This window comes from Hibiscus syriacus, unplaced genomic scaffold (assembly GCF_006381635.1).
Source record: "Hibiscus syriacus cultivar Baekdansim isolate YM2019G1 unplaced genomic scaffold, ASM638163v2 tig00117048_pilon, whole genome shotgun sequence".
Taxonomy (NCBI): Eukaryota; Viridiplantae; Streptophyta; class Magnoliopsida; order Malvales; family Malvaceae; genus Hibiscus; species Hibiscus syriacus.
In genome coordinates, this window is record NW_024063538.1 from 510,212 (window position 1) to 536,309 (window position 26,098).

The 26,098-nt window shown below is 36.2% G+C and overlaps 3 protein-coding genes across 3 annotated transcripts; 2 read left to right on the forward strand and 1 right to left on the reverse strand.

Moving 5' to 3' along the window:
* Nucleotides 1-2,944: 2,944 nt before the first annotated feature.
* LOC120197395 (phosphoglycerate mutase-like protein 4) lies at nt 2,945-5,157 on the forward strand. Its single transcript, XM_039198938.1, has 6 exons — nt 2,945-3,107; nt 3,419-3,499; nt 3,700-3,828; nt 3,945-4,007; nt 4,139-4,263; nt 4,828-5,157. The coding sequence occupies exons 1-6, from the start codon at nt 3,018-3,020 to the stop codon at nt 5,018-5,020; spliced, it is 681 nt and encodes a 226-aa protein (XP_039054869.1). The 5' UTR covers nt 2,945-3,017; the 3' UTR covers nt 5,021-5,157.
* Nucleotides 5,158-7,004: 1,847 nt separating this feature from the next.
* Nucleotides 7,005-15,054, forward strand: LOC120197696 (ubiquitin domain-containing protein DSK2b-like). The gene is made up of 9 exons (XM_039199120.1): nt 7,005-7,382; nt 7,754-8,528; nt 8,955-9,171; nt 9,252-9,365; nt 9,612-9,667; nt 9,948-9,976; nt 10,145-10,234; nt 10,335-10,541; nt 15,007-15,054. Exons 1-8 carry the CDS (start codon nt 7,139-7,141, stop codon nt 10,481-10,483), a joined length of 1,674 nt encoding a protein of 557 aa, XP_039055051.1. The 5' UTR covers nt 7,005-7,138; the 3' UTR covers nt 10,484-10,541; nt 15,007-15,054.
* Nucleotides 15,055-16,398: 1,344 nt separating this feature from the next.
* LOC120197695 (pentatricopeptide repeat-containing protein At2g17140-like) lies at nt 16,399-17,164 on the reverse strand. The gene is made up of 2 exons (XM_039199119.1): nt 16,930-17,164; nt 16,399-16,610 (listed from the first exon to the last, which is right to left on the reverse strand). The coding sequence occupies exons 1-2, from the start codon at nt 17,112-17,114 to the stop codon at nt 16,496-16,498; spliced, it is 300 nt and encodes a 99-aa protein (XP_039055050.1). The 5' UTR covers nt 17,115-17,164; the 3' UTR covers nt 16,399-16,495.
* Nucleotides 17,165-26,098: the final 8,934 nt, after the last annotated feature.

Here is a 26,098-nt window from a genome sequence, read left to right on the forward strand (position 1 = left end):
TTTATTAGTGTTACATTGAAACTTTCTTCAACAAAGTTTACCTCAAAACCAACATCTGCAGCATAACCCTCCTGCAACCTAGGAAACATCTCTTCACCGACTACTGCTGTATTCGCCGCTCCACCACCGGTCGAAGTGCCATCCATGAGCACACAATGCATTACACAAACACATGATCGGACAGTGGACAACAACAATAAGCACCACCAAAGAAACATATAACTAGCCAAAGCAAACACAAGACAGCTGCAACAATAGCACACAATCGAACAAGGCGGATTACCAAAACACAATAACGACGCCACCCACCAAAGCACATGCCACTGGACACCCACACCCACCAAACAGAAACGAAATGAAGTAAACCTCCAGAAAATAGCTAATCAACCAATAATACTAGCCACAACAAACCAGACTAACAAAAAAGACCTACTAAAATCCTTACACTAAAATACTATTAATAAAACTACTCCATCTCCACTAAAAACCAAGACAAAACCTCAGTACCAAAGCCTTAAACCTCCACAAACCCCTTACAGACACGCACCTAACGCAAACAATTATGGAGACGCTAAATCCATGAGAACATCTCTATCAAAACCAACATCATTAAAGGATTCAAACCTAAAGCCTACTCGACTCCTCTTCTATGTAATATACATACTCAGAACCTCACCATAACGACCCACTATCTGCCAAAAGCCTTACCAATGAAGAGTGTTTGAAGAATATCCACAAACAAAAAAAAAATATTCCGATGAAATACCTGACACTCTCCCACAAACTGTATAATAACAAGCGAGCAATAGACAAATACACTATGGCTTTAACACAAACAGCTTGCAAGCAGATTTAACTATCGCAATCTGACTAGAGGCTTACCTATTTCCTTTCAAAGTTTTTTTTTCTTTTCGTGTTTTTCTATTTGTTTTACTTATCAAGTTGACTTAGGTGATGCATCATCCGTCTAAGGTTAGTTAGTCGAAACTCTAATCTCATTACATTTGTGACTTTTAAAATTTTAGATAAATCAAATTGTAAAACTTAAATCTTTATAATAAGATTAAAAAATGACATAAATAATAAATGAACTATAAATTAATTAAAACTAATCCATATCTATACAATTGACCCACCATCCAATTTAACAGTAATCCACCTTAAATTGTAGAAAATGAAAATTAATTAAAAGAAATCTTGTGGTTGGTATGGATAAGAAAAATGTAAAAAATCGTATTACAATAATACATGTGTTCTCATGTCTGGTCTGCAGTTCTGACAAGTTATAATAGTTTACCAGATAAGCATACAGGGAAGGCGAAGGGGAAAGGATTTAAATGTGACCATTTTTGAGTTGATGGAGCTTTGAGATCTCGAAATTGTTGGCAGTCAAGTTAGGGTTTTAAATTTGAGAGTTGCATGGTAGCAGAAAGTTTGAGAGTTGCATAAAACTTAAAACTTATTTTGACTAAGACAATCAACTAAAATTTTGAGAGTTGGTTTTGATTTATTTTAAATCATTATTTTAGATTTTGATCATTCAAGATTATCATGTTAAATTTATATTTTTTTTTGTTAAATGAAATAAATGGATGTGAATATTATATTTCGAATAACAATAAATATTAAAATAACAAGAAAAAAGATAAGAATATATAAATTTAACTTTTTTTTCATTGAAAAGAATTCCAAAGGGAAAGATCACATGTAAAGAAAAGAATTCCATAACAATTGTAAAAACATAGTAAGTTGAATTTGTACTACCGAAGGGACAAGTGCCCGCACCTATAACGGGATCAAAATTTAGAAGTAGGCTTTAATCTCGGAATTATAGACTCGAGAGTCTCCACATCTACTATAAATTTTTATTTTTTTTCAATTTATTTTTTCATCAAGTAGGTTACATCACGAATTTTTTGAATTGAACCAAACAAAACTTAAATTATAAATTCTCTAAAAAAATTCTAATCTTAAATTTATTGTTGTAGCCATCTTTAGTCGTGATCTATGATTTGAGTTACTTTGATGAGATTAGTGTCATATTAATGGTGGTTCGAATTCAAATTGAACTCTTATACCCCATCAACGATCCTTAAAATGAGATCGAGCCAATTAACTAGCATAAGAACCACTTGTTGTTTGGAGAAGTTTTCATTTGAAGCATTGGTTCAAGCCAGCAACAATTTCTCTAAAAAAAACACATCATAAGATTAGTACGAATAGTTTTGATTTCAGTCTATCACGCTATATTGGACGATGGGCGTGAAGTGGCTATCAAACGAGTCATAATAACTAGCATTTCATTATATGCAATCGACAGTAGCGTTAAGAAGATAAAATGGTCACAAGTGGAGTTAAGATCAAACATTGTAAGAAGCAAGAATCTATTAAGTATTTAAATTTAAAAATTAAGAGGAATAAAGACTTTATTTAACTAATATTTAAACTAATAAGACCCAAATGGCATTCTACCGAAGAAGGAAAAACTTGGGGGCTCTAGAGCCCTTCCACCCAACGAATGGCTTTGTCCCTATTTTATATTCACGAACAATCTCAAGTATTTATTTAACGTTCACTATAAAAACCTAATCTGACTCATGGGATTTAGGCAGCGACTGAAGGTAACTCATGACACAAAATCCTTATGTTGAAGATAAAATTGGATGACGACCGAAAAAAATAAGCTCTTAAAAATTTAATGATTAAATTAAAAATTAATCCTTTTCATTAATGTGTTACAACCTATATGTTCCAATTCAGTGATCAAAACGTAATAAATAGATAACATAAATGACTGAAACATAATTCCTTTTAAAAATAATTATAAAAATTAGGTAAACTGAAAACGAAAGTGACAATAGATGTAGTTGTAGCCTTTGAAACAATACCATCCACTAAAAGTGGAAAATAGAAGTCTTCCCAACCCAAACGCTGAAGGGATTTCCCTTTTTGATATAAATAAGAACTGACCACTTGCAATTGGGAAGCAAAAGTGAGAGAACCCAGGAGGAACAGAGATGGAAACGTCGTTTCTGCGCAACAGATACTGGGTTCTCAGGCATGGCAAAAGCATCCCAAACGAGAAACGCCTCATTGTTTCTTCATTGGTCAGTCACTCAATTCCTTCACCTCTCCTATCGTTATCTGTCTCGTCTTTCAATTCTTTTATCTCGATGATTATTCCACACGTATTCGAATATGAATACGAAATATTACACCCCAACAACATAAAAGAAATTAAATATATTTGTGCCGGAACATTAAGCTATATGGGCCTATTCAGAAAATTGTGAACTCGGTACATATCAAGTGATGCTGCTAAGCTTCATTTCTGCTATGATCTATTTTCACTGCATACCATAAAGTTTCATTTTGCTACTCGGCTCTTGTTGTTAACCAATCTTTAGAATCCCCTCAGGAAAATGGTGTTTGCCGCGAATATCGGTTGGCATCGGAAGGTGTAGAGCAAACTCAATTGGCTGGAAAATTATTCCTAAAGGTAGTTGCTGCTCGTATAATTTTAGCATAGGATGAACAAGTTTACACTGCTGAAAAGAAGGTTTCTATGATGTTAACACTGAAAATACACATATTGGCCTTGTGATTGCTTTAATTGGATGTAGGCTCTAAGTACTGTGTAGTAAAGACGAACTACAAAACACCATACCACATGTTTACTTGCTTGATTACCGAGTGCAGGAACTGAAGGAAAACAACATACAGCTTGAGAATGTGCGTGTTTGTTACTCGCCGTTTGCAAGGACGAGTCATACGGCAGAGATTGTCGCATCGGTTTTGAATCTTCCATTTGAGGGTCCTCAATGCAAGGTGAGTTTATAGTAATTAAGATGCTAAACCTGACTCTGTGTCAGAGTTCCTCTGCTTTCGATTTCAATCTTTTCTTGAGGGAAAATTTGTTAAATCGAATTTGGCTGACAGGATAGGTCATAAAAGATCTTCGAGAACGATACTTTGGCCCTTCATTCGAGCTTCTGTCTCATGATAAAGTAAGTGACAAGTATGCATGCTCAATTTATATCTTCCCAAGCATTACCTTCAAGCTGATGGATTATAAGGACTATCATGGAACCCATTGCCATTTGAGTCTTTATTAACTTTTTCTGTAAATTATTAACAGTATCCGGAAATATGGGCAATGGATGAAAAAGATCCATTCACGAGGCCAGAAGGTGGAGAAAGTGTTGATGATGTTGTTGCTAGACTCACAAGTGCTATGGCAACTATGGAATCCGAATACCAGGGGTAAACTATTCGCCTTTGTTTAACTTCCGAACTTACAAAACCTACAAATTATGTCTAGAATACCAAGCAACTCTGTTGTTTTTCGATACGGGATTTGCTGAAAATGATATCAAATATGAAATAAATTGATATATTCTCTCCTCATAGTAGGTCAACTTCCAGCAAATAGAGTTAAATAGAAAAGAGAAGCCTTTGGTGTGTGTAGAGGCATGGGAAATACTCAAATATAGGCATGATACTGTTTGTGATTGGAATCATGAAACACTTTAGAGTGGTTAAATTTATGATCACGCACCTAGTTTACTCCAACTAAAAGTAGAAATTTGCTCTTGAATTTTATCACATCAAAAGTAGAATCCCTTGCTGAATCTTTCATTTTCTATGTATTTTAAGATATTTTTGGAGGGTCATTAACATATTCTTGTATTCATGTCTGGGTATGCGTTGGAGCGACATAGTTCCGATCTGCTCTATAAATAAAAGGGAATGCAGCATTAGCATAACATGATAGCGTGTTGATGCCAAGCCTAATCTGAAGCTAATATCTTTTCTTTCCTGAAGCAGGTGTGCGATCTTGGTTGTCAGTCATGGTGACCCATTGCAAATCTTGCAAACCATACTCAACGCAGCTTCAAAACAGACGGAATCAAGTTGCAGTGACCTGACATCGAAAATTCAAGCTCTTAGAATCCCTTCTATTTTGTCTCAGCATCGAAAATTTGCACTGCTTACTGGAGAGCTTAGGATAGTTGTATAATCTGTCAGGAAAAAAACCTCGAGTTGGCCTGCATTTCATGTCTGAATAATGTACTTAAACATTTACGATGATCGATCTTCCATTACATTGGAGAAGAGAGATCTATTGATCTTGAAATGGTGAAATCACTCGTTATTAAGGGAAATGATTTATTACTACTACTATTTATTTAGGAATGACAATGAATGTTAAAAAAGTTCCATATTAGATTTATTATTTATTGATAAGGGAGAGTTTTGTCGCTCTTGTGATCATACTCGGGTGGACTGGATCAGTATATAAATACATCAGTGCTTATGATAATTTTGTGCAGGGTGCATGCGAGTGACGAGAAGTGATGTTTTCGGGCGAGTTGGATAGAGCAAACGAGGCATGCCGGAGTGTAGAGCTTTAGGATGGCATATGGACTTGTTTTGCTAAGCTCTGAACTCATCTTGGATGAACAGTTGTGTTCTTGTTTGATTAAAACTATTCATGAGAGATAAAAGGTATGCATTTTATTTAATCAGATAGATAGGATGATCTCTTATTACTTTAGTGTTGATTCAAGAACGGTTCCTTGTTCGATATTTAGAGTAACATACCATCGGTTCGACTTTTCGCTCCGTAATTGTCATCTAATTCTAATCGACAAACAAGTTACCATAGTTCGATCGAGAGTGTAGGTGACATATACTAGGAGAGGAAATGACTTAATTTAAATGCGTCGTACAATTGAGCTCGTTGATTAGAGTCGAGTCTTTCTAATTCGTAAAGTTGTTAGTCAAGTAAATCCAAAGAGCTTCTCTTAGTTAAGGTTGTTTGACTAGCAGGGGTTAACTACATTTCTTATCAAAATTAGGTAGAGCTTTCTAAAATGGAGGGCAAAGTAGAATCCCTAGGGGAGGAAGTGTGAGAGCTCATTAGAGGAACCACCGTGGACCGCCTTCGCCACCAACACCGCCTCAATTCCTCAAAGAAGGTGTCGGATACTACACCAACCAACAGTTAAAGGCAGCGGCGACAATAAATCTAATATTAAGGCTAGTCAAGAGAAGAGAGGTTATGATTTTTCATTTTTTTTTTTTGTTTAAATAGGTTATAAAATAAACTTTTTAAAATTCAGTTGTCAAATTAGGAATAAATATTATTTGTTAATGTGTCACACCATTATTTTAATAATATTAACGATTCGGTTATCAAAACACAATGAATCGATAATATAGACGATTAAAATGTATTTTTTTCTCAAATTTGATGACTAAAATAAGATACAATTTTAAACAAATTACTTTGGATGTAGTTTCCCCTTAAAATAGCTAAGGGTACAATTATTGTGAAACGTGGCAGGACATTACTGGTTTACATGACAAACCTGTTATAATAATATCAGAGTAAATTATAATTTTCATCACCTAATTTTGTATATGTTTCCTGTTTACACCACTTAACTTTAAAAAGTTTTAATTTGTCATTTAATTTTTAAATTATTTCTGTTTTTATCACTCAAGTGTTAAATAGAAAACAATAGAAAATGTTATTGAAATCATTATTTTGACCTGGATAATTTTATACTAGAATGGAATTCGTGTCATTAGTTCAAAACCATGATATACAATCTCTTTTTTCCTTCTCCACCTTTCCACAATTGGAATTTAGAAAAATGCTTTAATATCAAAATATCAAAGGAAGTACAAAAAAATTAGGCTTTAGAAAGATTTCAAGAGTTTTTCAGAAAAGAATAAAGACATTTTATTTTGGGTTTTTATAGTTTTAAAAAATAGATGTTTTGTCGTAACATTGTTAATTAATGAGAGAAGGATTAAAATAAGAGTAATTTAAAAATTATTGATTAAATTGAAACATATTAAAGTTGAATGACTATAACAGAAAAAAGGAAAAGGTTGAGTGATGAAGAGCATAAGTTACCGTAATAATAATTCTACAATATGGGGCATTATGGCCACTCACACAAACCCGAACAAAGCTCTGTTCTGTTAGAATCCCCAAATTTCTCCAAATCCCAAGTCCCAAAAATCCCGTGGTTTTACGATTCTTTTTTACAAATTGCTCCGATTCTTTAAAAAAAAATTCAATTATTTTTTATAGGGTTTTTGATCGATCTGAGAGAGGGAGGATATGGGTGTGGAAGGCAATTCGAGCGAGTCACGACTCGGTGGCAATGGAGGGGGAGAAGAGGAGGGAGTGATGGTTAATATCCGCTGCTCGAACGGCACAAAATTTACGGTGAGGACCAGCTTGGAATCGAGCGTTGGATCTTTCAAAGCTCTTTTGGCTCAGAATTGCGATATCCCAGCTGATCACCAACGATTAATTTATAAAGGGCGAATCTTGAAGGACGACCAAACCCTACAAAGTTATGGTATGTTTTATTTTTCCTTTAGGGGAGAATGCTTTCCCCCCCCCCCCCTCTTATAAATTCTGGGTATTTCCTTTTTTGATTGAATTATAAGAAAAATGTTAGAGAACGGTGAGATTCCTAGAAGAAAAATGGTTATGGTAGTAAGTTTTGAAACTAGGAGGAAAATGCTTGACTTTCTTAGTATGGATAATTAGGTTTTTACTTGAGAATATGTTGATTTTGGTGGAATGGTATTTATTTTGTTGAGCTGGTTTAGATGGATATTTGATCGTATAACCTGGGGTTACCGAAGATTGTAACATGATCATTGAAATTGAAAGGCATTAATTATGATACCACCCTTTAATCACTTGACCATTTCTATTTTGAAGGTTTGCAAGCTGATCATACCGTTCACATGGTTCGTGGTTTTGCCCCATCTTCATCTGCACCTCCTCCTGCAGCTACAACAAATGTTGCAGGGGATAATAATGCACCAGGGGTAACTCGGGGTATTGGTTCGAATGAAGGTGCTGGTCTGGGAGCATCCTTATTCCCCGGACTTGGTCCACTTGGTGGTGGTGGTGGTGGTGGAGGTTTTGGTTTGTTTGGATCTGGACTTCCTGAATTTGAACAAGTACAGCAACAATTAACTCAGAATCCCAACATGATGAGGGAAATAATGAATACACCTGCTGTACAAAGTTTGATGAATAACCCGGAGTTGATGCGCAGTTTGATTATGAGCAATCCGCAAATGCGTGAAATTATTGATCGGAATCCTGAACTTGGGCATGTACTTAATGATCCTAGCATTCTCCGGCAAACATTGGAAGCTACAAGAAACCCTGAACTCATGCGTGAAATGATGCGAAACACTGATAGGGCTATGAGTAATATTGAAGCCTCTCCTGAGGGATTTAACATGCTTAGGCGTATGTATGAAAATGTTCAGGAGCCATTTTTGAATGCTACAACTATGGGTGGGAATACTGGAAATAACCCTGGTTCAAACCCATTTGCTGCTTTATTGGGCAATCAAGGTGGTCCTCAAGCTAGAAACTCAACTATTAACACTTCTACGACTAATTCTGAAACTGCTCAGGGGCAAACTTCCCCAAACACAAATCCTCTCCCTAACCCTTGGAGCAACACTGTTGGTGGTGGCAAGTATTCTATACTTCATTGAAACAACTTTTCTGTCTAGCTATACTCTTTTGTCAAATTTGCATAATTTTTCATTTTATGCACTTGCTGCTGAGATGAATGGTAACTAATTCCAAATGCTACTGATTGATGAGGAAAATTATGTAAGCATGATCCTGAAAACTATTGGTCTAAGTATTTTTTATTATGTAGATTTGATCAATGTTTAAAACAAAGCGTTAGTCCGAGTTTATTCACTTGTTGGGTGAACGGTTTGATTGAGATTCATGTAATTACAGTTTGTTGCCCTTGTTTAATGTCGCATGCTTATGGACTATTATCTTTTGACTGTTTGCAATGTGGATGAGGGATTCTTTCTTTTAATGGGATTGTTGTATCTGTGTTTTAGATCTTGATTTCCTGATGAATTAATGTTTGCTGCAAATTGTCAGGGGGGACCCAGACCAATGCTACTGCAAGGCCAAATCCTACTGCGGATGCCAGGACACCAGGTGTTGGTGGTCTGGGAAGCCTTGGACTTCCAGATCTGCCTCCAATGATGAATGGAATGCCAGATGCTTCTCAGTTGACTCAGTTATTGCAAAACCCAGCAATATCACAGATGATGCAGAGCATAATGTCTAATCCCCAGTATATGAATCAGGTATTTTGAGGAATCACTTCAGTCAAGAGATTTTCGTTTGCTTATTTTCAGTTTGTTAAAAATCTGTTTTTACTTTTTAGATTATGAATCTCAACCCCCAACTACGTACTATGTTTGATTTGAATCCTCAATTGAGAGAGATGATGCAAAACCCAGAAGTACTTCGTCAGATGTTTTCCCCTGAGACAATGCAGGTATGTTCTATGACATTAGTGTCACTGAATTCTCTCTTGGTAAATGCTAAAAGCTTACACAACTTGATGGTTTTGCATCAATATATCTTTCTTTATTTAAGCTCACCCGTAGCTGATACAGTCTTATGGGAATGCTAAGGCTACCTCACTTTATATATCAGATTATTTACTGTTTTTTTCAAGTACTGTTTTGACAGTGGAGTCACCTATGTTCACCTTTCCTCCTTTTCCTTTTATTTCTTGCAGCAAATGCTAGCTTTACAACAGTCCCTTATGTCTCTCAATCGACAACAAGCAACCCAGTAAGTGATAGTACCTCCGTCTATTCCATTGATAACAAAAACCTCAATTGCCTTTTACTACTCTTGCTTTCGAGGTTGTCCTAAGATTTCTACACGCTGTCGTTACAAGTATCAAAATGGTTTCTAAACCGACTTAAATCCTATCTGGTTCCTTGATTGAAGATAGATATGTTGTACCTTTCTTCTGATATTATTGGTTTCGATTGGACCATATGAGAGATTTGAAAAATAGAATCAATTTTTTATAATAATTTTTTAACCTCATTTGGCTTTCTTACAGGGATTCAGCACAGACCGGTGGTACTACAGGTATAGATTATAACAATTCCAAACTGTAGTTAATTCTCTAAAAAGAGCATGAAGATTACTTCCTCAAATTGTCTAGGGCTTTCTCTAGTTTGCTGCGCCATCTTCCTTTACCAGCTCTTTCAACCGTTTTATGTTTTTACCCTTCGTTTTGTTCGATTGTATTTTCAGCGGCACCAGGAGCTGCTAATCTGGACTTGCTGATGAATATGTTTGGCGGACTAGATGCTGGTGGCCTGGGTGTCCCCAACCAACCTGATGGTTAGCATTCTTATTATATGTTTACGAAGGCTTTGGTTTTATTAGATTTTTTTTTTTTACTTTTGGGTCACTACTAATGGCATCTTCACTGGAATACTAGTTCCCCCAGAAGAACTGTATGCTACACAATTATCGCAACTCCAAGAAATGGGATTCTACGATACGCAAGAGAATATCAGAGCACTACGAGCTACTTCCGGAAATGTCCATGCTGCGGTCGAGAGACTTCTGGGAAACCCGGGGCAGTAATTCCTTGAAATTTCATGCTGTCTTTAAATTTGACCAAGAAACTCCCCCATGTAAGATTAGTTGATATTGGCTTGGTGCCTTGGCAAACCACAGCGATTATGGACAGATTGTTGATTCCTTGTTTTGGTCGTGTTTAGTAAGCAAGTGAACACGATAATATTACACCCGAGACCTCGAAGTTGTTGATATAGGCTTATGCATACATTGGATCATTTCATCTTTGGTACTTTGCTTATGTACATACACTTTGAATTGTTCTTTTCTAATTTTAAATAACTTTAAAAGGATGCTTCACACTTTGTGATTTTTGTTCTTCCTGTGTGTGTGGAATCTTATTGGTGATTTCTCATGCATAAGCATATAACATATATGTATATGTATATGTATATGTATATATATATTGTGTTGAATTCTCTTGGTTAATGAGCCAATAAACATTTCATTGATAACCTCAAAAATTACAGATAAAAACGGCCTTAACAATGCAGCAGCAAAAGAAGAATGCTGCCTTTACAAAGTTGCATACATGATTTATCTATGAAAGAAAAGAGTTAAACCTTACACCCTTAGACAGATGAACACATGAAAATCCCACAGATAGCATTCATCCTTGGGCAACTCATTGATGTCGATCAAGCTCCGGCTCTCGGCTTTTTCACATCTACTCGGTGAAAGTTCTCGCCATCTTCTTTGGAATAAAGAGTGACCCTATCATCAATCCTCGCTCCGTCGAAAAAATGAGTCCACCCCGAGCCGCTGATGTAGTACACGTTGCCTCCTTTACTCTTGCACTCAAACTCCCACCATTCAGACCCGTTTGTGACCGTTAACGACCAGGAGCTTCAAGAAGTGTACCGCTAAGATCAACAAACCTCCATCCTGCTTCATTGTTTGCAGCAAGATAAACTTGTCCCATCACCGCCATGTTCTTCAGTACACTGCGAATTCAAGTTTCTTTTTTTTCCTGAAAGAAAGAAGAATGTAGGTTTGATTACACTTTTCTTCAACACTCTTGAGGATTATTTATAACTGAACCAGCTGTGCGTTCTCGAGCAAGGAAAGGGAAAAAAATGCATACTGATTATATGGTTAGAAATCGCGAGGGAAGGTTAAAACCTTCTGACATTGCTCCAAGTCGAATGTTTTCGAGAGTTTTTCTTGCATACGCTGTAAATTTTTGTAATTTGTTTGTTTTGGTCATCCCGAGAGCTGAAATGGCGATGCTCTGTAATATGTTTGCAGCGGTGTAGTGGAAGGCAGTGTGAGAGGGTCAAGTGCAAGATTAGTGGATATTGGCTTGGTGCATTGGCAAACCACAGAGATTATTGGGGCATAGATGGCTGATTCCTTGCTTTGGACGTGTTTAATAAGGAAGTAAACACGAAAATATTGTACCCGAGAACTTGAAGGGGTTGATACAGGCTTATGCATACGTACTCGTGTTTATATTTTGAGTTAAATAAAAGAAAATTAGATTTGAATATTTGTTCCACTTCACACAACTAATAAGCTTTTCATTGATAACATCAAGACCTTTGACAATGCAGCAAAATTCTCTGCCTTCACAAAACAAATTTGCAAATCACAGGAACATATATTATTCATTTAAAGAAGGAAGACAGACATCAATCCTACACCATTGCAAACCAAGCTCTCTACCTCACTCGGATTCTGTGGAAGTCTTCGTCGTCGTCTTTGGAATAAAGGGTGACCAAAGCATCCATCCTCGGCAGGACGAAACGCCGCCACCCAGAGCCGCTGATGCAGTACACCCCGTCTCCTTCACTCTTGCATTCAAACTTCCACCATTCGGACCCGTCGGTGACTGTTAAAACGATTCGACCACCGGGGAGTGTGCCGCTACGGTCAGTAAACCTCCACCTAGCTTCATGGTGTGCTGCGAGATTAACTTCCGCGATTGCTTCCATTTCTTCAAACTCAAAAGATTGTACATCTGGAATCAAATGTTGTTCTTTTGGAGTTATTTGTGTCCTCCGATTAATTATTACCTTTTGATAAGATTATCGATAAATTCAAGAGATCGAATTTATGTAGTAATTGTAGTTTTGACAGAAGGTTTACACGGTAGTTGCTCCCAAAAGATTATGAAGCTTTCCAACGAACTAGGAACTACCACTTGAATATTCGTAGTCCACACCAAGCCTGCCACACTTTCCAAGATATATCACAATGGAAGAAGAGATGGATAACAGTTTCCACCTCTTTATTACACAACGCACAGCAATCCGATGATACACTACCTACGCCACGTTTCATCAGTTCAGCTCGAACCGGAATGCGACCTTGGACTAGTCTCCACAACAACGCTTCAACCTTAGGAGGTGCCAAACCCGCCCGCACCAACTCCCACAGAATTCAAGACAGAACTCAATCTTTTGAAGACATTTGATTAATATTATTACAATCGCCAACATTTGAATACAGAATTCAAGACATTTGATTAATACTTACTTTATCCTTAAAGTTGAGTTGAGTTCTGTCTTGAATTCTGTCTTGAATTCTGTATTCAAATGTTGGCGAATGTAATAATATTAATATAAATGTCTTCAAAAGATTGAGTTCTGTCGTGAATTCTGTCAAGAAAATACTTACTTTTTCCTTAAAGTTGAGTTGATTTCTGTCTTGAAAAACAAAGTGACATTTGATTAATATAAATTCTGTTTTGAACGGTGCATCATCCAATGTCTTGAATTCTGTATTCAAATGTTGGCGATTAATTAATTATATCTATATTAACTGTCGTTTACTTGCGTGAAAGTCACATTGCAATCTTTTGAGTTTGAAGAAATGGAAGCAATCGCGGAAGTTAATCTCGCAGCACACCATGAAGCTAGGTGGAGGTTTACTGACCGTAGCGGCACACTCCCCGGTGGTCGAATCGTTTTAACGGTCACCGACGGGTCCGAATGGTGGAAGTTTGAATGCAAGAGTGAAGGAGATGGCGTGTACTGCATCAGCGGCTCTGGGTGGCGACGTTTCGTCCGACCGAGGATGGATGCTTTGGTCACCCTTTATTCCAAAGACGACGACGAAGACTTCCACAGAATCCGAGTGAGGTAGAGAGCTTGATGAACGTGTAGACATTAGTGTTCGATCGCTTGTTTGTGTAATGGAGTAGGATTGAAGTGTGTGTTTGTGGTTTGCATCTCTGTTTACCAGGCAGCATGCTTCTTTTGCTGCTGCATTGTTAAGGTCTTGTAATCCTTTATGTTATCGGTGAACTCTGATTCAATGTACATGATTGTAAAATGATGTTTGTGTTTATAATTATGATATAAAAATTGAATCCAATCAAAATTTTATATATACAGTTATATAGAATCGTATATAATTATGTATTTAATAAAAGTTCATGTATAGTTCTGAGAATCATCTCTATAAGGAGTAGCGAGTATTTACAGCGTATGCAAGAAAAACCCTCGCGATTTCTAACCATATAAACAATACGCATTTATTTTCCTTTCCTTGCTCGAGAAAGCAAAGCTGGTTCAGTTACAAATAACCCTTAAGAAAAGTGCAATCAAAACTACATTCTTCTTTCTTTCAGAAAAAAAAAAACTTGAATTCGCAGATTACTGAAGAACATGGCGGTGATGGGACAAGTTTGTCTTGCTGCAAACAATGAAGCAGGATGGAGGTTTGTTGATCTTAGTGGTACACTTCCTGAAGCTCCTGGTCGTAAGATTGCGTTAACAGTCACAAACGGGTCTGAATGGTGGGAGTTTGAATGCAAGAGTAAAGGTGGCAACGTGTACTACATCAACGGCTCGGGGTGGACTCGTTTTTTCGACGGAGCGAGGATTGATGATAGGGTGACTCTGTATTCCAAAGAAGACGGCGAGAACTTTCACCGACTAGATGTGAAGTAGCCGGGAGCCAGAGCTTGATCGACGTCAATGAGTTGTCCGAAGATGAATGCTATTTGTGGGACTTTCAGTGTGTTCATCTGTCCAAGGGTGTAGGGTTGAATTCTTTTCTTTCATAGATAATCATGTATGCTTCTACTTTGCAACTTTGTAAAGGCAGCATTATTCGTTTGCTGCTGCATTGTTAGGGCCGTTTTTATTTGTAATTTTTGAGGTTATCAATGAAATGATTATTGGCTCATTAACCAAGAGAATTCAACACAATATATATACATATACATATATGTTATATGTTTATGCATGAGAAATCACCAGTAAGATTCCACACACAAACAAAGGAAGATAAAAAAAATATCCCCATTAGCAAAACAAAGCAAGCAATACCCATGTCTCCTGCTCTCCTTCTTGGTTGATATAGGCTTATGCATACATAGTATTTTGTTTATATTTTGACAATGCAAGACAAGACAGGTATCTAAAATCTGTAGGGAGAAATGCCGGGAAAATATGAAAGCTAAAAATAGCACAACTTATGTAAGCCAAACTACATTCTTCTTTCATTCAGCGGATATTGGCTTGGTGCATTGGCAAACCACAGAGATTATTGGGGCATAGATGGCTGATTACTTTCTTTGGCCGTGCTTAATAAGCAAGTAAACACGAAAATATTGTACCCGAGAACAGGGACGGAGCTCCTTAGGCCCAAGGGGCTTCGGCTCCTGTTAAAATATATATATTCGATATAATTTTGGTTTAATAGTATTTTAGTTCATTTAAAAATAAATATTTAAATTTAAAAATATAAAAATTTATTAAATATTTAATCAAGTAGGGGTCGAATTAAATAATGATAAGTCTGTTTTTTCAATTTTTTTTGTCTAATTACAATTTAAGTCATTGTAAGTTTAAATATTAGACAAATTAGAAGTTGTTTTTTGAGTTTTTGTTATATAATTTAGGGTGAATACAAGGTAATATATATACAAAGACTTTCAACTATTTGACAATGAACGCTATACCCCTACATACGTGCTTGAACTCGGGAGTTCAATGATAACAACAATCCCTTAATCACAAAGGTCACTTGGTATATGTTGAATTTCGAGTTTAAATACCTAATAAATCTTTATATTTTTCTTAAATAATCTAATATTTCGGCCCCTGCCAATATTTAATTCTGGCTCCGTCCCAGCCCGAGAACTTGAAGGGGTTGATATAGGCTTATGCATACATACTGTTGTGTTTATATTTTGAGTTAAATAAAAGACATTCAGATTTGAATATTTTGAGTTAAATAAAAGCTTATTAGTTGTGTTAAGCGGAACAAATATTCAGTTCTGATTGTCTTTTATTTAACTCAAAATATAAGCACAAGAGTATGCATGCATAAGCCTATATCAACCCCTTCAAGTTCTCGGGTACAATATTTTTCGTGTTTACTTGCTTATTAAACACGTCCGAAGCAAGGAATCATCCATCTATGCCCCAATAATCTCTGTGGTTTGCCGATGCACCAAGCCAATATCCGCTAATCTTACACTTGACCCTCCCACACTGCATCGCTGCAAACACATTAGTAGCACTGCCACCCAAGACAAGGTTCTGTAAATGTTCCAAGTCGATTGTTCTGAAAATGTTTGCAATCTGTTCGTGTTTGCCACGGTGTGAACTAACTAAAAGTTCGATGTTTGACGTTAGAGTTTTCATGGTGGCTTCATAAACTAGGTGAAACAGCGAGACCGTGTTCGGTAGTGAGACTACCGCATGTAAGTTTTAGCTTTTGGCCCAAGTTGTGTTGCGCAACCCTTTTTACTCTACAGAGAAAATCTAAAACCAGCTTGCTCGCAATCCAGTTTGCTATCCGTCTGCAGAAATACAGAAACAAGGTGCTATTAGGCAGTTACTTCACAAGCACAGACAATTTACTGAAAATCAATAAGCACATCAAAACTTACTCCGCAACATTTGCCTGCTTCATGACTTCCCAACCCAACCAATTTAAAATGAATATTTTGCACAAGTGCTCGACATAGGAAATCCTCCATGAATGAAAAATTAATCCTTGCTTAATGACCAGTAACCTCCACCCCTATCTTCTGATAAATGGGAACTTAAACAACCAACTTCACCAGTAATCAAAAAGCTCATTTTTCTGGGGCCGCAAACTCGGTATACTTCCCTGACCCCAACCTTTCTGTACCCCCTTAAGGGATTTCAAAGCGATTCCACTTCCATCATCCCTGTAAAAGAATATTAAATCGAAGCTATGTCAAGTACACCAAATAATATACAGAGGACAATAAACTGCACTAATAAGAAAAAAGGAACTCATTGAACTGCTGTAAAAAGTGGTGCATCATCCCTGTAAAAGAATATTAATCGAAGCTATGTGATTTTAACATATAATGATTTGTTCTACTTTTTCCTTTTTTCAAGGAGAGGCTATAGTTAACTGCTGTCTATATTTGGCAATTAGCATGTAGCACTAAACATTCCAAAGATCAACAAAGCCAATGAAGACAAAAAGCAAGAAAAATAGAATTACTATTTTAGCCATACCTGTGCACTATTGTTTGCCAGGCATCTCCACCATACTTTGTTCCTTTTCTATGGATTGATTCCTTTTCTTTTCGAGATATCTTGTTTTCCACTCTACCATCTGAAGCCATCTCCAACATCTTCTCTGCAAGTTCATCAGCCTCGTGCTTGTTTCCTCGTTTACCCAAGTCATCAACCACCGGCATGAATGATGCAGGATCAAATTTGTATCCTTTGATAATCAACTTGTGCAAAATACCACTTTCTTCCTCTAACTTCTCATCTTTACAAAGTTTTTCAATGAGATCCTTATAAAGGAAGTTACCCAAATGAAAAGATCTATCTAATGCAACTTCAAATACCACTTTAGCTTCTGACACTTGCCCTCCCGCAAGCAACTCATTGAACATTAAACTATATAAGGCTTCCCTATAAAGGAAGTTATCCAAATTATTTGTTAGGGAATATTCCTTAATTCGAGAAGAAATGAGATTTGCACATCATTGGGAAGACTATCTCGTCTATTTATCCTTTATACAAGAAATATTGCCCTAAAAAAATGCAACTTGAATATAAATCAATGTTATTAAAATCGGATCGGACCGGCCGGTTCGACCGGTTGAACTGGGAACCGGTTGTCTGTCCGATCCGGTTAACTTCCAAAATCGGATGTGCACAGAACCGGTAGAACCGGCTGAGAACCGGCAAAACCGGGGTGAACCGACTGAAAACCGACAAAACCGGTGTGAACTGTCGATTCTATTTTTTTACTTTTTAAAAAAAAAATTAAACCAAACGACGTCATTTGTTAAACGAGCCGAGTCGAACTCGAGTATTGTTGAGCTCGACTCGAACTCAAAAACTTCAAAAAGTAAGCTCAATTCAACTCGAACTAAAAATTATCAAGTTCAACTCGAACTCGAAATATAATATTGAAACTTGAACTCGAAAATGCTCGAACTCAAAAAAAATTTAGAAGCTCGATTGAAGCGAAAGAATAGTTTGCTCTGTACTCACCAAAAGACTCCATGATTTTGAATGTCAAATTATCTCTATTATTTATAGAAGTCAGTTGGGATGCTCTTCTATGTTTCTTAGCCATGTGGGATTGTTTTGTTATCATATTTTTACTCTTTAGACTTTTGAGATGCTCTTCTATATTTCTTAGCCATGTGAGATTGTTTTTTAAAAAAAAATTAAACCAAATGACATCGTTTGTTATGATTTTTTTCAGCCCCAAATTTATTTTTTGATTATAGTTATATAATTATATTTATTATTTAATATGTTTTACCTTAAATATTATGTTGTAGTTGATTTGAATCATTTGTTTCACTTGATTTTATGGGTTTTAACTTATATATGTTATGACTTGTGATATTTTAATACCTTTTAATATTGTAAACTTAAAAAAAGTGTTACATATATATTAATATTGCTTTGAATATTATGTAAAATTTAAAAAAAAATTATTTTATATAAAATCCGATTCAACCACGGTTGAACCCGGTTGAACCAGTGAACCGGTACCTTCACCGGTTCAATGTCCGGTCCGGTTTTAAAAACATTGATATAAATTGAAAATTGGCATTTGTATAAAATAAATTGCTATTTAAAATAACACTCATTGCATCATTTGAATTAGAATAAAAACAAATTAATTAGTAAAATAAAATCGATTTATTTAAAATTCGCCTTTCATTCGAATGTTATATTGAATCGCACCTCCTCTATAAGGTGTGCTTTTACACCCATTCGACAAATGTTCTTAAAAATGGTTATGAGTAATAACACATAAAGGAGTAAAAATTAATAGCTAAAAATAAATACATATTTAAACATGTAAAAGAACTATAATAATAAAATATAAATTGAAACATATAAATAAATATGTGCATAATAGAACACATAGAAATAAAAAAAAAACCCATACAAAGAAGGCTTAAAATAATACATAATTTATATATACATATATACATACATAAATTTTTTAATTGGCAATAAAACAACGTTACAAATTTGGACCAAAATATATATATACAAACATGATAAGCTAAAATATCAATAAAAGAATCTAATCATACCTAGTAAATAAGGACTAAATAGAAAGAACATTAACTTTAGAGGCATAATAATAAACATATATAAAATCACAGCTAACGCGTAAACATCATATAACATAAGTACTAAAACAGAAAATAATCCTAAAGCAGCATATATGACCAAAATAAAACAAACCAGAAATTAGTAAGGGTAAATAAGAATTATACCTAAAAACAACAATGTACAAAGCAATGACTGAAATGAAATATTTACAAATATTATAACCAGAGTCCAATATCAACGCAAATATCATAATATGTAGGATAATAGCTTAAATGAAAACATTGAAAGATAAGTGCTCGAAGTAAAATATCACAAAGTTTCATTAATGGCTAAAACAAAATATTACAAATGAGGAGGGACCTAAACAATAATTAAACCCTTTTCTCAAAACACGCAGCCCCTCTTCTCTTGTATGACGCCGTATAGAAGCTGAGATATAACCGGTTTTAAGGGTTATTTCAAAACCCTAATTCATTTATTAACCTTCACCCAACCGCATTCACTCATCTCTTCTCTCTATTTCTCTCTCTCCAAACCGATGAGAAAAGAAAAGGAGTAACGACAGTCGTCCTCAACTAACACCGGAGGTAACGACCATCGAATTGGAAACCCAACCCCTCAATCTCTCTCCTTTTGACCCAAAAACCAACCTAAACACTACCCCCTTCTTAAAATGAATCATTTTTTCTAATAAGAACCCAAAAAACCTAGAGATCCAAAGGGTTACCTCCAGTTTTTCTTTTTCTGGTGAGGTAGAGGTGGTCAGATTTATCTCGAGGTAGAGGTGGTCGGATTTATCTCGAGGTAAACTTCTTTCTCTCCTTTCTCTATTTTTTCTCGGTTCGAAAGTTTTTTTTCTTTAAATTTGGATATGTTTTTCTTCGAATGGTCCCCCTTTCTCCGAGTGCCCTCTCCCTTGTTTTATGTCTCATTTAAGCTCCATTTTTTGTGAAAAAATGAGGTCTAGCATAGGGACATGATTGTTCTGATCTGAGTTGGTGAAAATCCTGATTTTTACGGGATTTATTGGCTTTTTAATGGGTTTTTAGATTTATGATTATTTGACTGATTTAGATGTAATTCATCACTTTGTTGGGTACGTTGATGACGATGGTGGTGGCTCACGAAGCTAAGGAGGCTCCCGGTGGGGTGTACATGCCAGTCTGGAGATGAAAGGTTAGACGTGTATACCACACCCACCGACGATGGACGATTCAACTTCTGCTAACGGCGGTAGTGACTGGATAATATTTAGGGTTAAAACCCTAATCTTTGAGTGATCTGGACCGTTGGATGGGTCCATATCCAATAGTGGAGATCAGGGGCGGCTGGAGCATTAGTGTGAAAAACCCTAGCAGGTTTGGGTCAGCTGGGCCTGAGACGGGTCAGATCTTGGGTCGGGTCAACTGTTTGTAACTGGGCCTAAGTTTGTTGGATTGTGTTGTTGTATTTGGGCTTCAATTGGAGCCTGCAAAAAATGTAATTAACATAAATTATAATAATAATAATAATTGTCGTAACCATTTTTCGCCCGGGAGCGAGGAAAAATTTAGTACGGCATGGGGTTTTCTTTGAAAAGGATTTTAGAATGTTTTGGAGACGCCATCGACCTTTTGAATTAGATAGGTTGAATACCTAAAAATTTTCTTTTAAAAGACTTTTTAAGAAAACATCATTTAAAAGATTTATCAGTCTATGTATAACCAGAGATTCATTCTATTTGAAATAAAAAAATGGGTTCGGGGATCGATTACGTGTGGGGAAGGATAAGCACCCCCACAACGCCCAAAATTGGTACCCCATCGATTATAAATTGTCTCTAATAGTGGAAATATAAGAATTCGAATACAAATTTAAGTTACGATCCCTTTATTCCAAATTCAACAATGCAATTTTATTGAACGAAAAATTATAAGGATAAATAGAAAATATTCCAATATTTCCAATCGAAGAGAAAATAATCCCTAAAATACTTTAGGACAAATATTTCTCTTTGCAACTGAAATAAAAGGACCATAACATAACATAAAATCATACAAATAATCCCCAAAAATAATTATCACACAAATATAAGTGATTAAATAAAATAAAACCATACCATAACATAACATAAGGACCAAAATGTAATATAGCAAAATAAAGCATTTAATTTTATTTTACTTAATAAAATCTATACATATATTTTTTTCATAATATTTAGCATAGAACATAACATTTATTATAAATGTACTAAGAGGTAAAATATGACATTTACACAATATATATTACATGTAGTATTATATAAATATAATAAATTAATATATATATAATATATGTAAAATAAATATGTAATACATAAAACATATTTAATGGTACAACATAAAACAATATCTATATGCATTCATTCATAACATAGTGACAAAAATAAGTGTAAAGTAAATTTGAGATCATAAACATTAATAAAATAAATATGATGGCATGAAACAAGAAAATCGCATAACAAGAGCACTAGAATCGTAAATAAACCATACATATAGGACTGAAATGGAAGATCATAAATATCAGTAGCCAATCTCGAAAAAAAATGCATTCATTAGATGACTAAAATAAAATAATAGAAAAACATGCATCCAATTGGCAAATCATATAAAATAAAATGAAATGGTGAACAAATCACAAAAAATGCTAAACTTCAAGGGACCTAAGGCACGATTAACTCTCAAAATTTACTGAAACGCAAATCACCTTAAATAGAAAGGACCAAAAGAGTGATTTAACCTAAAACTAGTGACCAGAATGTAAAACACACTAAAGGTCTAGGGACCTTAACGTGATTTACCCAAAACTTAGTATAACAACTTCTCTCCCCTTTTCCAAATTCATTTCTGCCTGATGGTGAACCAAATTCCTAGCCTTCAATCACTCTTCCTTTCCCCTTTCACGTACGCGGTGGCCATGGCAGCTGATACTCCGACGAGTCGACGTAAGCAACGTCTCGGCCACCCTATATGAGTGGTCATTCTCCTCCCGTCGAGACCCACACACGGCGTTGGAAATACCACGAACCCAAACATCGCCCCTACGATGTTTCTTTCTTTGGGTAAGAACTAAGCATCGAACCACCATGCACAGTGGTTCTTCAACCTCAACTCCACACCTACTAATCCACCCTCTCCCCGACGACACGGCTACCAGGTAAAGTACTTTCCTATATCTATTTATTATTATTTTTTTAAAGCACCGAATTAGCATAGAATAAAAGAAAGAAGAGAAAAACAACAAGCTAGAATACCTTCAAATATTAAGTTCTGATTTTGATTTTTGAGTAAAATTTTGTTGTTCGTTCTTATTAATCAAAATCCTCCTTTTACATTTTTTTCATTCTCGAGTTATATAACCCAAACAACCTTGAAAACAGAAACCAATCTCTCCTAATTTCCCATGATGTGTTCGGTTGGGAGTGGTGAAGTAGGGAGCCGAGCTGGAGCATGGGTGTGGGTGATGGGGAACTGAGAGTGTTGATCGATAAGTTATGGGCTTCCTTGGGAGGCACAAGCTGTAGTTGGGTGTGCCTCATGCGTGCGTCTTCTGCTGGGGAGCTGGAAATGGCATATGGGGTGCATGTGGCTCCACGTGGGATGTATAGGCGCTAGCATTGGCAAGATTAAAAAAATGGCGTTCATAATTACCCCTCTTTGCTCATTATTATGAAACGGGAATGAAGCAAAGATAATAGAGCGCCATTTTTTACTCAATCTTTTCTCTTCAAGTCGTGGGTTCTTCTGGAAATGTTGATCCAATGTTGAACAAGTTCTTCTCATTATGAACTTCTTCTCCCTCGTTGGGTGAGTTCTTCTCATTATGAACTCTCCGCTGGGGATATCAATCCACTATATTCTGCGATTGTTAACCCAAGATGATGCTAATCCAACTACTTATGTGATGGATTTAAGTGAGATGACAATGTTTGATCCACCTTATTCTGTGATGAAATTGAACGACATGTTGGTGATGTTTTAACTCCGTATGCGATGGAAACAAGTTAAGGCTGAACAAGTTCTTCTCATTATGAACTTATTCTCTCTTATCGGATAAGTTCTTCTCATTATGAACTTTCCACTGAGAATGTTGATCCCTCGAGTGAGGTGTTGCTGATTCAACTCCATATGCAATGAATCGAGCTAAGGTTGAACAAGTTCTTCTCATTATGAACTTCTTCTCCCTCATTGGATGAGTTCTTCTCATTATGAACTCTCCACTGGAAATGTTGATCCAAGGTTGAACAAGTTCTTCTCATTATCAACTTCTTCTCCCTCGTTGGATGAGTTGTTCTCATTATGAACTCTCCACTGGAAATGTTGATCCCTCGAGTGAGGTGTTTGCTGATTCAACTCCATATACGATGAATCGATCTATGTTGAACAAGTTCTTCTCATTATGAACTTCTTCTCCCTCGTCAGATGAGTTCTTTTCATTATGAACTTTCCACTGAGAATGTTCATCCCTCGAGTGAGGTGTTGCTGATTCAACTCCATATACGATGAATCGAGCTAAGGTTGAACAAGTTCTTCTCATTATGAACTTCTTCTCCATCATTGGATGAGTTCTTCTCATTATGAACTCTCCACTGGAAATGTTGATCCAAGGTTGAACAAGTTCTTCTCATTATGAACTTTTTCTCCCTCGTTGGATGAATTTTTCTCATTATGAACTCTCCACTAGAAATATTGATCCCTCGAGTGAGGTGTTGCTGATTCAACTCCATATGTGATGAATCGAGCTAATGTTGAATAAGTTCTTCTCATTATAAACTTCTTCTCCCTCATTGGATGAGTTCTTCTCATTATGAACTCTCCACTGGAAATGTATATTGGTTCTCTTTGAAGATCTTCCAACCTACAAAAGATTATCATGTGTCAGTAATAATTGTGTTTGAAGTACCCGAAGGTACTGACCTGAAGGTTCTCGAATCCTTGTTGAGATCCATTTTTTCAAAAATGAAGACGTGAATCGATTCTTTGCTGAAATCTTCTTCTTCAATTGTGAAATGAAACCTCTGCTAACTTTGGAATTCCAGTCAAATATTCAATATCTGGATGAAAATAAATAAGAAAACTGTTTTAAGAGAAGCTCTCTTGAGTAAGATAAAATTTCTTGTTTCGAGGGAAACATATTCAAAGATTGATGTTTCAAGGGAAACTGTCTCAAGGGAGACAAAATATGTTTCAAGGGAAACAAGAAATTTTATCTCACTCAAGAGAGCTTCTCTTAAAACAATTTCCTTATTTATTTTCGTCCAGATATTGAATATTTGATAGGAATTCCAAAGTTAGCAGAGGTTTCATTTCATAATTGAAGAAGATGATTTTAGCAAAGAATCGATTCACGTCTTCATTTTTGAAAAAATGGATCTCAACAAGGATTCGAGAACCTTCAGGTCAGTACATTCAGGTACTTCAAAAACAATTATTACTGACACATGATAATCTTTTACAGGTTGGAAGATCTTCAAAGAGAACTGATATACATTTCCAGTGGAGAGTTCATAATGAGAAGAACTCATCCAATGAGGGAGAAGAAGTTCATAACGAGAAGAGCTTGTTCAAACTTAGCTCGATTAATCACATATGGAGTTGAATCAACAACACCTCACTAGAGGGATCAACATTTACAGTGGAGAGTTCATAATGAGAAGAACTCATCCAACGAGGGAGAAGAAATTCATAATGAGAAGAACTTGTTCAACCTTGGATCAACATTTCTAGTGGAGAGTTCATAATGAGAAGAACTCATCCATTGAGGGAGAAGTTCATAATGAGAAGAACTTGTTCAACCTTAGCTCGATTCATCGCATATGGAGTTGGATCAGCAACACCTCACTCGAGGGATCAACATTCTCAGTGGAAAGTTCATAATGAGAAGAACTCATCCGACGAGGGAGAAGAAGTTCATAATGAGAAGAACTTTTTCAACCTAGCTCGATTCATCGCATATGGAGTTGAATTAGCAACACCTCACTCGAGGGATCAACATTTCCAGTGGAGAGTTCATAATGAGAACAACTCATCCAACAAGGGAGAAAAAGTTCATAATGAGTAGAACTTGTTCAACCTTGGATCAACATTTCCAGTGGAGAGTTCATAATGAGAATAACTCATCCATTGAGGGAGAAAATGTTCATAATGAGAAGAACTTGTTCAACCTTAGCTCGATTCATCGCATATGGAGTTGAATCAGCAACACCTCACTCGAGGGATCAACATTCTCAGTGGAAAGTTCATAATGAGAAGAACTCATCCGATGAGAGAGAAGAAGTTCATAATGAGAAGAACTTGTTCAACCTTAACTTGTTTCCATTGCATACGGAGTTAAAACATCACCAACATGTCGTTCGATTTCATCATAGAATAAGGTGGATAGAACATTGTCATCTCACTTAAATCCATCACATAAGTAGTTGGATTAGCATCATCTTGGGTCAACCATCGCAGAAGATAGTGGATTGATATCCCCAGCAGAGAGTTCATAATGAGAAGAACTCACCCAACGAGGGAGAAAAAGTTCATAATGAGAAGAACTTGTTCAACCTTGGATCAACATTTCCAGAAGAACCCACGACTTTAAGAGAAGAGATTGAGTAAAAAATATCGCTCTATTATCTTTGCTTCATTCCCGTTTCATAATAATGAGCAAAGAGGGGCAGCTGTGAACACCATTTTTTTAATCTTGCACATGTTAGTGCCTATACATCCCACGTGGAGCCACATGCACCCTATATGCCATTTCCAGCTCCCCAGCAGAAGACTCACGCATGAGGCACACCCAAGAGCAGCTTTTGCCTCCCAAGGAAGCCCACAACTTGTCGGGCAGCACGCTCAGTTCCCATCACCCACGCCCATGCTCCAGCTCAGCTCCCCACTTCACCACTCCCAACCGAACACATCATGGGAAATTAGGAGAGATTGTTTTCTATTTTCAAGGTTGTATGGGTTATATAACCTGAGAATGAAAGAATGTAAAATGAGGATTTTGATTAATAAGAACGAACAACAAAATTTTACTCATAAATCAAAATCAGAACCTAATATTTGAAGGTATTCTAGTT

Excerpts from the sequence above, each read along its gene's own strand:
- LOC120197696 (XM_039199120.1), top strand. The coding sequence starts at position 7,139 with ATGGGTGTGGAAGGCAATTCGAGCGAGTCACGACTCGGTGGCAATGGA. Across the intron at positions 9,977-10,144 it reads ACAGACCGGTGGTACTACAG|CGGCACCAGGAGCTGCTAAT; the intron begins GTATAGATTATA and ends TTGTATTTTCAG. Across the intron at positions 10,235-10,334 it reads TGTCCCCAACCAACCTGATG|TTCCCCCAGAAGAACTGTAT; the intron begins GTTAGCATTCTT and ends CTGGAATACTAG.
- LOC120197395 (XM_039198938.1), top strand. The coding sequence starts at position 3,018 with ATGGAAACGTCGTTTCTGCGCAACAGATACTGGGTTCTCAGGCATGGC. Across the intron at positions 3,108-3,418 it reads GCCTCATTGTTTCTTCATTG|GAAAATGGTGTTTGCCGCGA; the intron begins GTCAGTCACTCA and ends GAATCCCCTCAG. Across the intron at positions 3,500-3,699 it reads CTGGAAAATTATTCCTAAAG|GAACTGAAGGAAAACAACAT; the intron begins GTAGTTGCTGCT and ends TACCGAGTGCAG.
- LOC120197695 (XM_039199119.1), bottom strand. The coding sequence starts at position 17,114 with ATGCCGGTGGTTGATGACTTGGGTAAACGAGGAAACAAGCACGAGGCT. Across the intron at positions 16,611-16,929 it reads TGGCAAACAATAGTGCACAG|GGATGATGGAAGTGGAATCG; the intron begins GTATGGCTAAAA and ends ATTCTTTTACAG.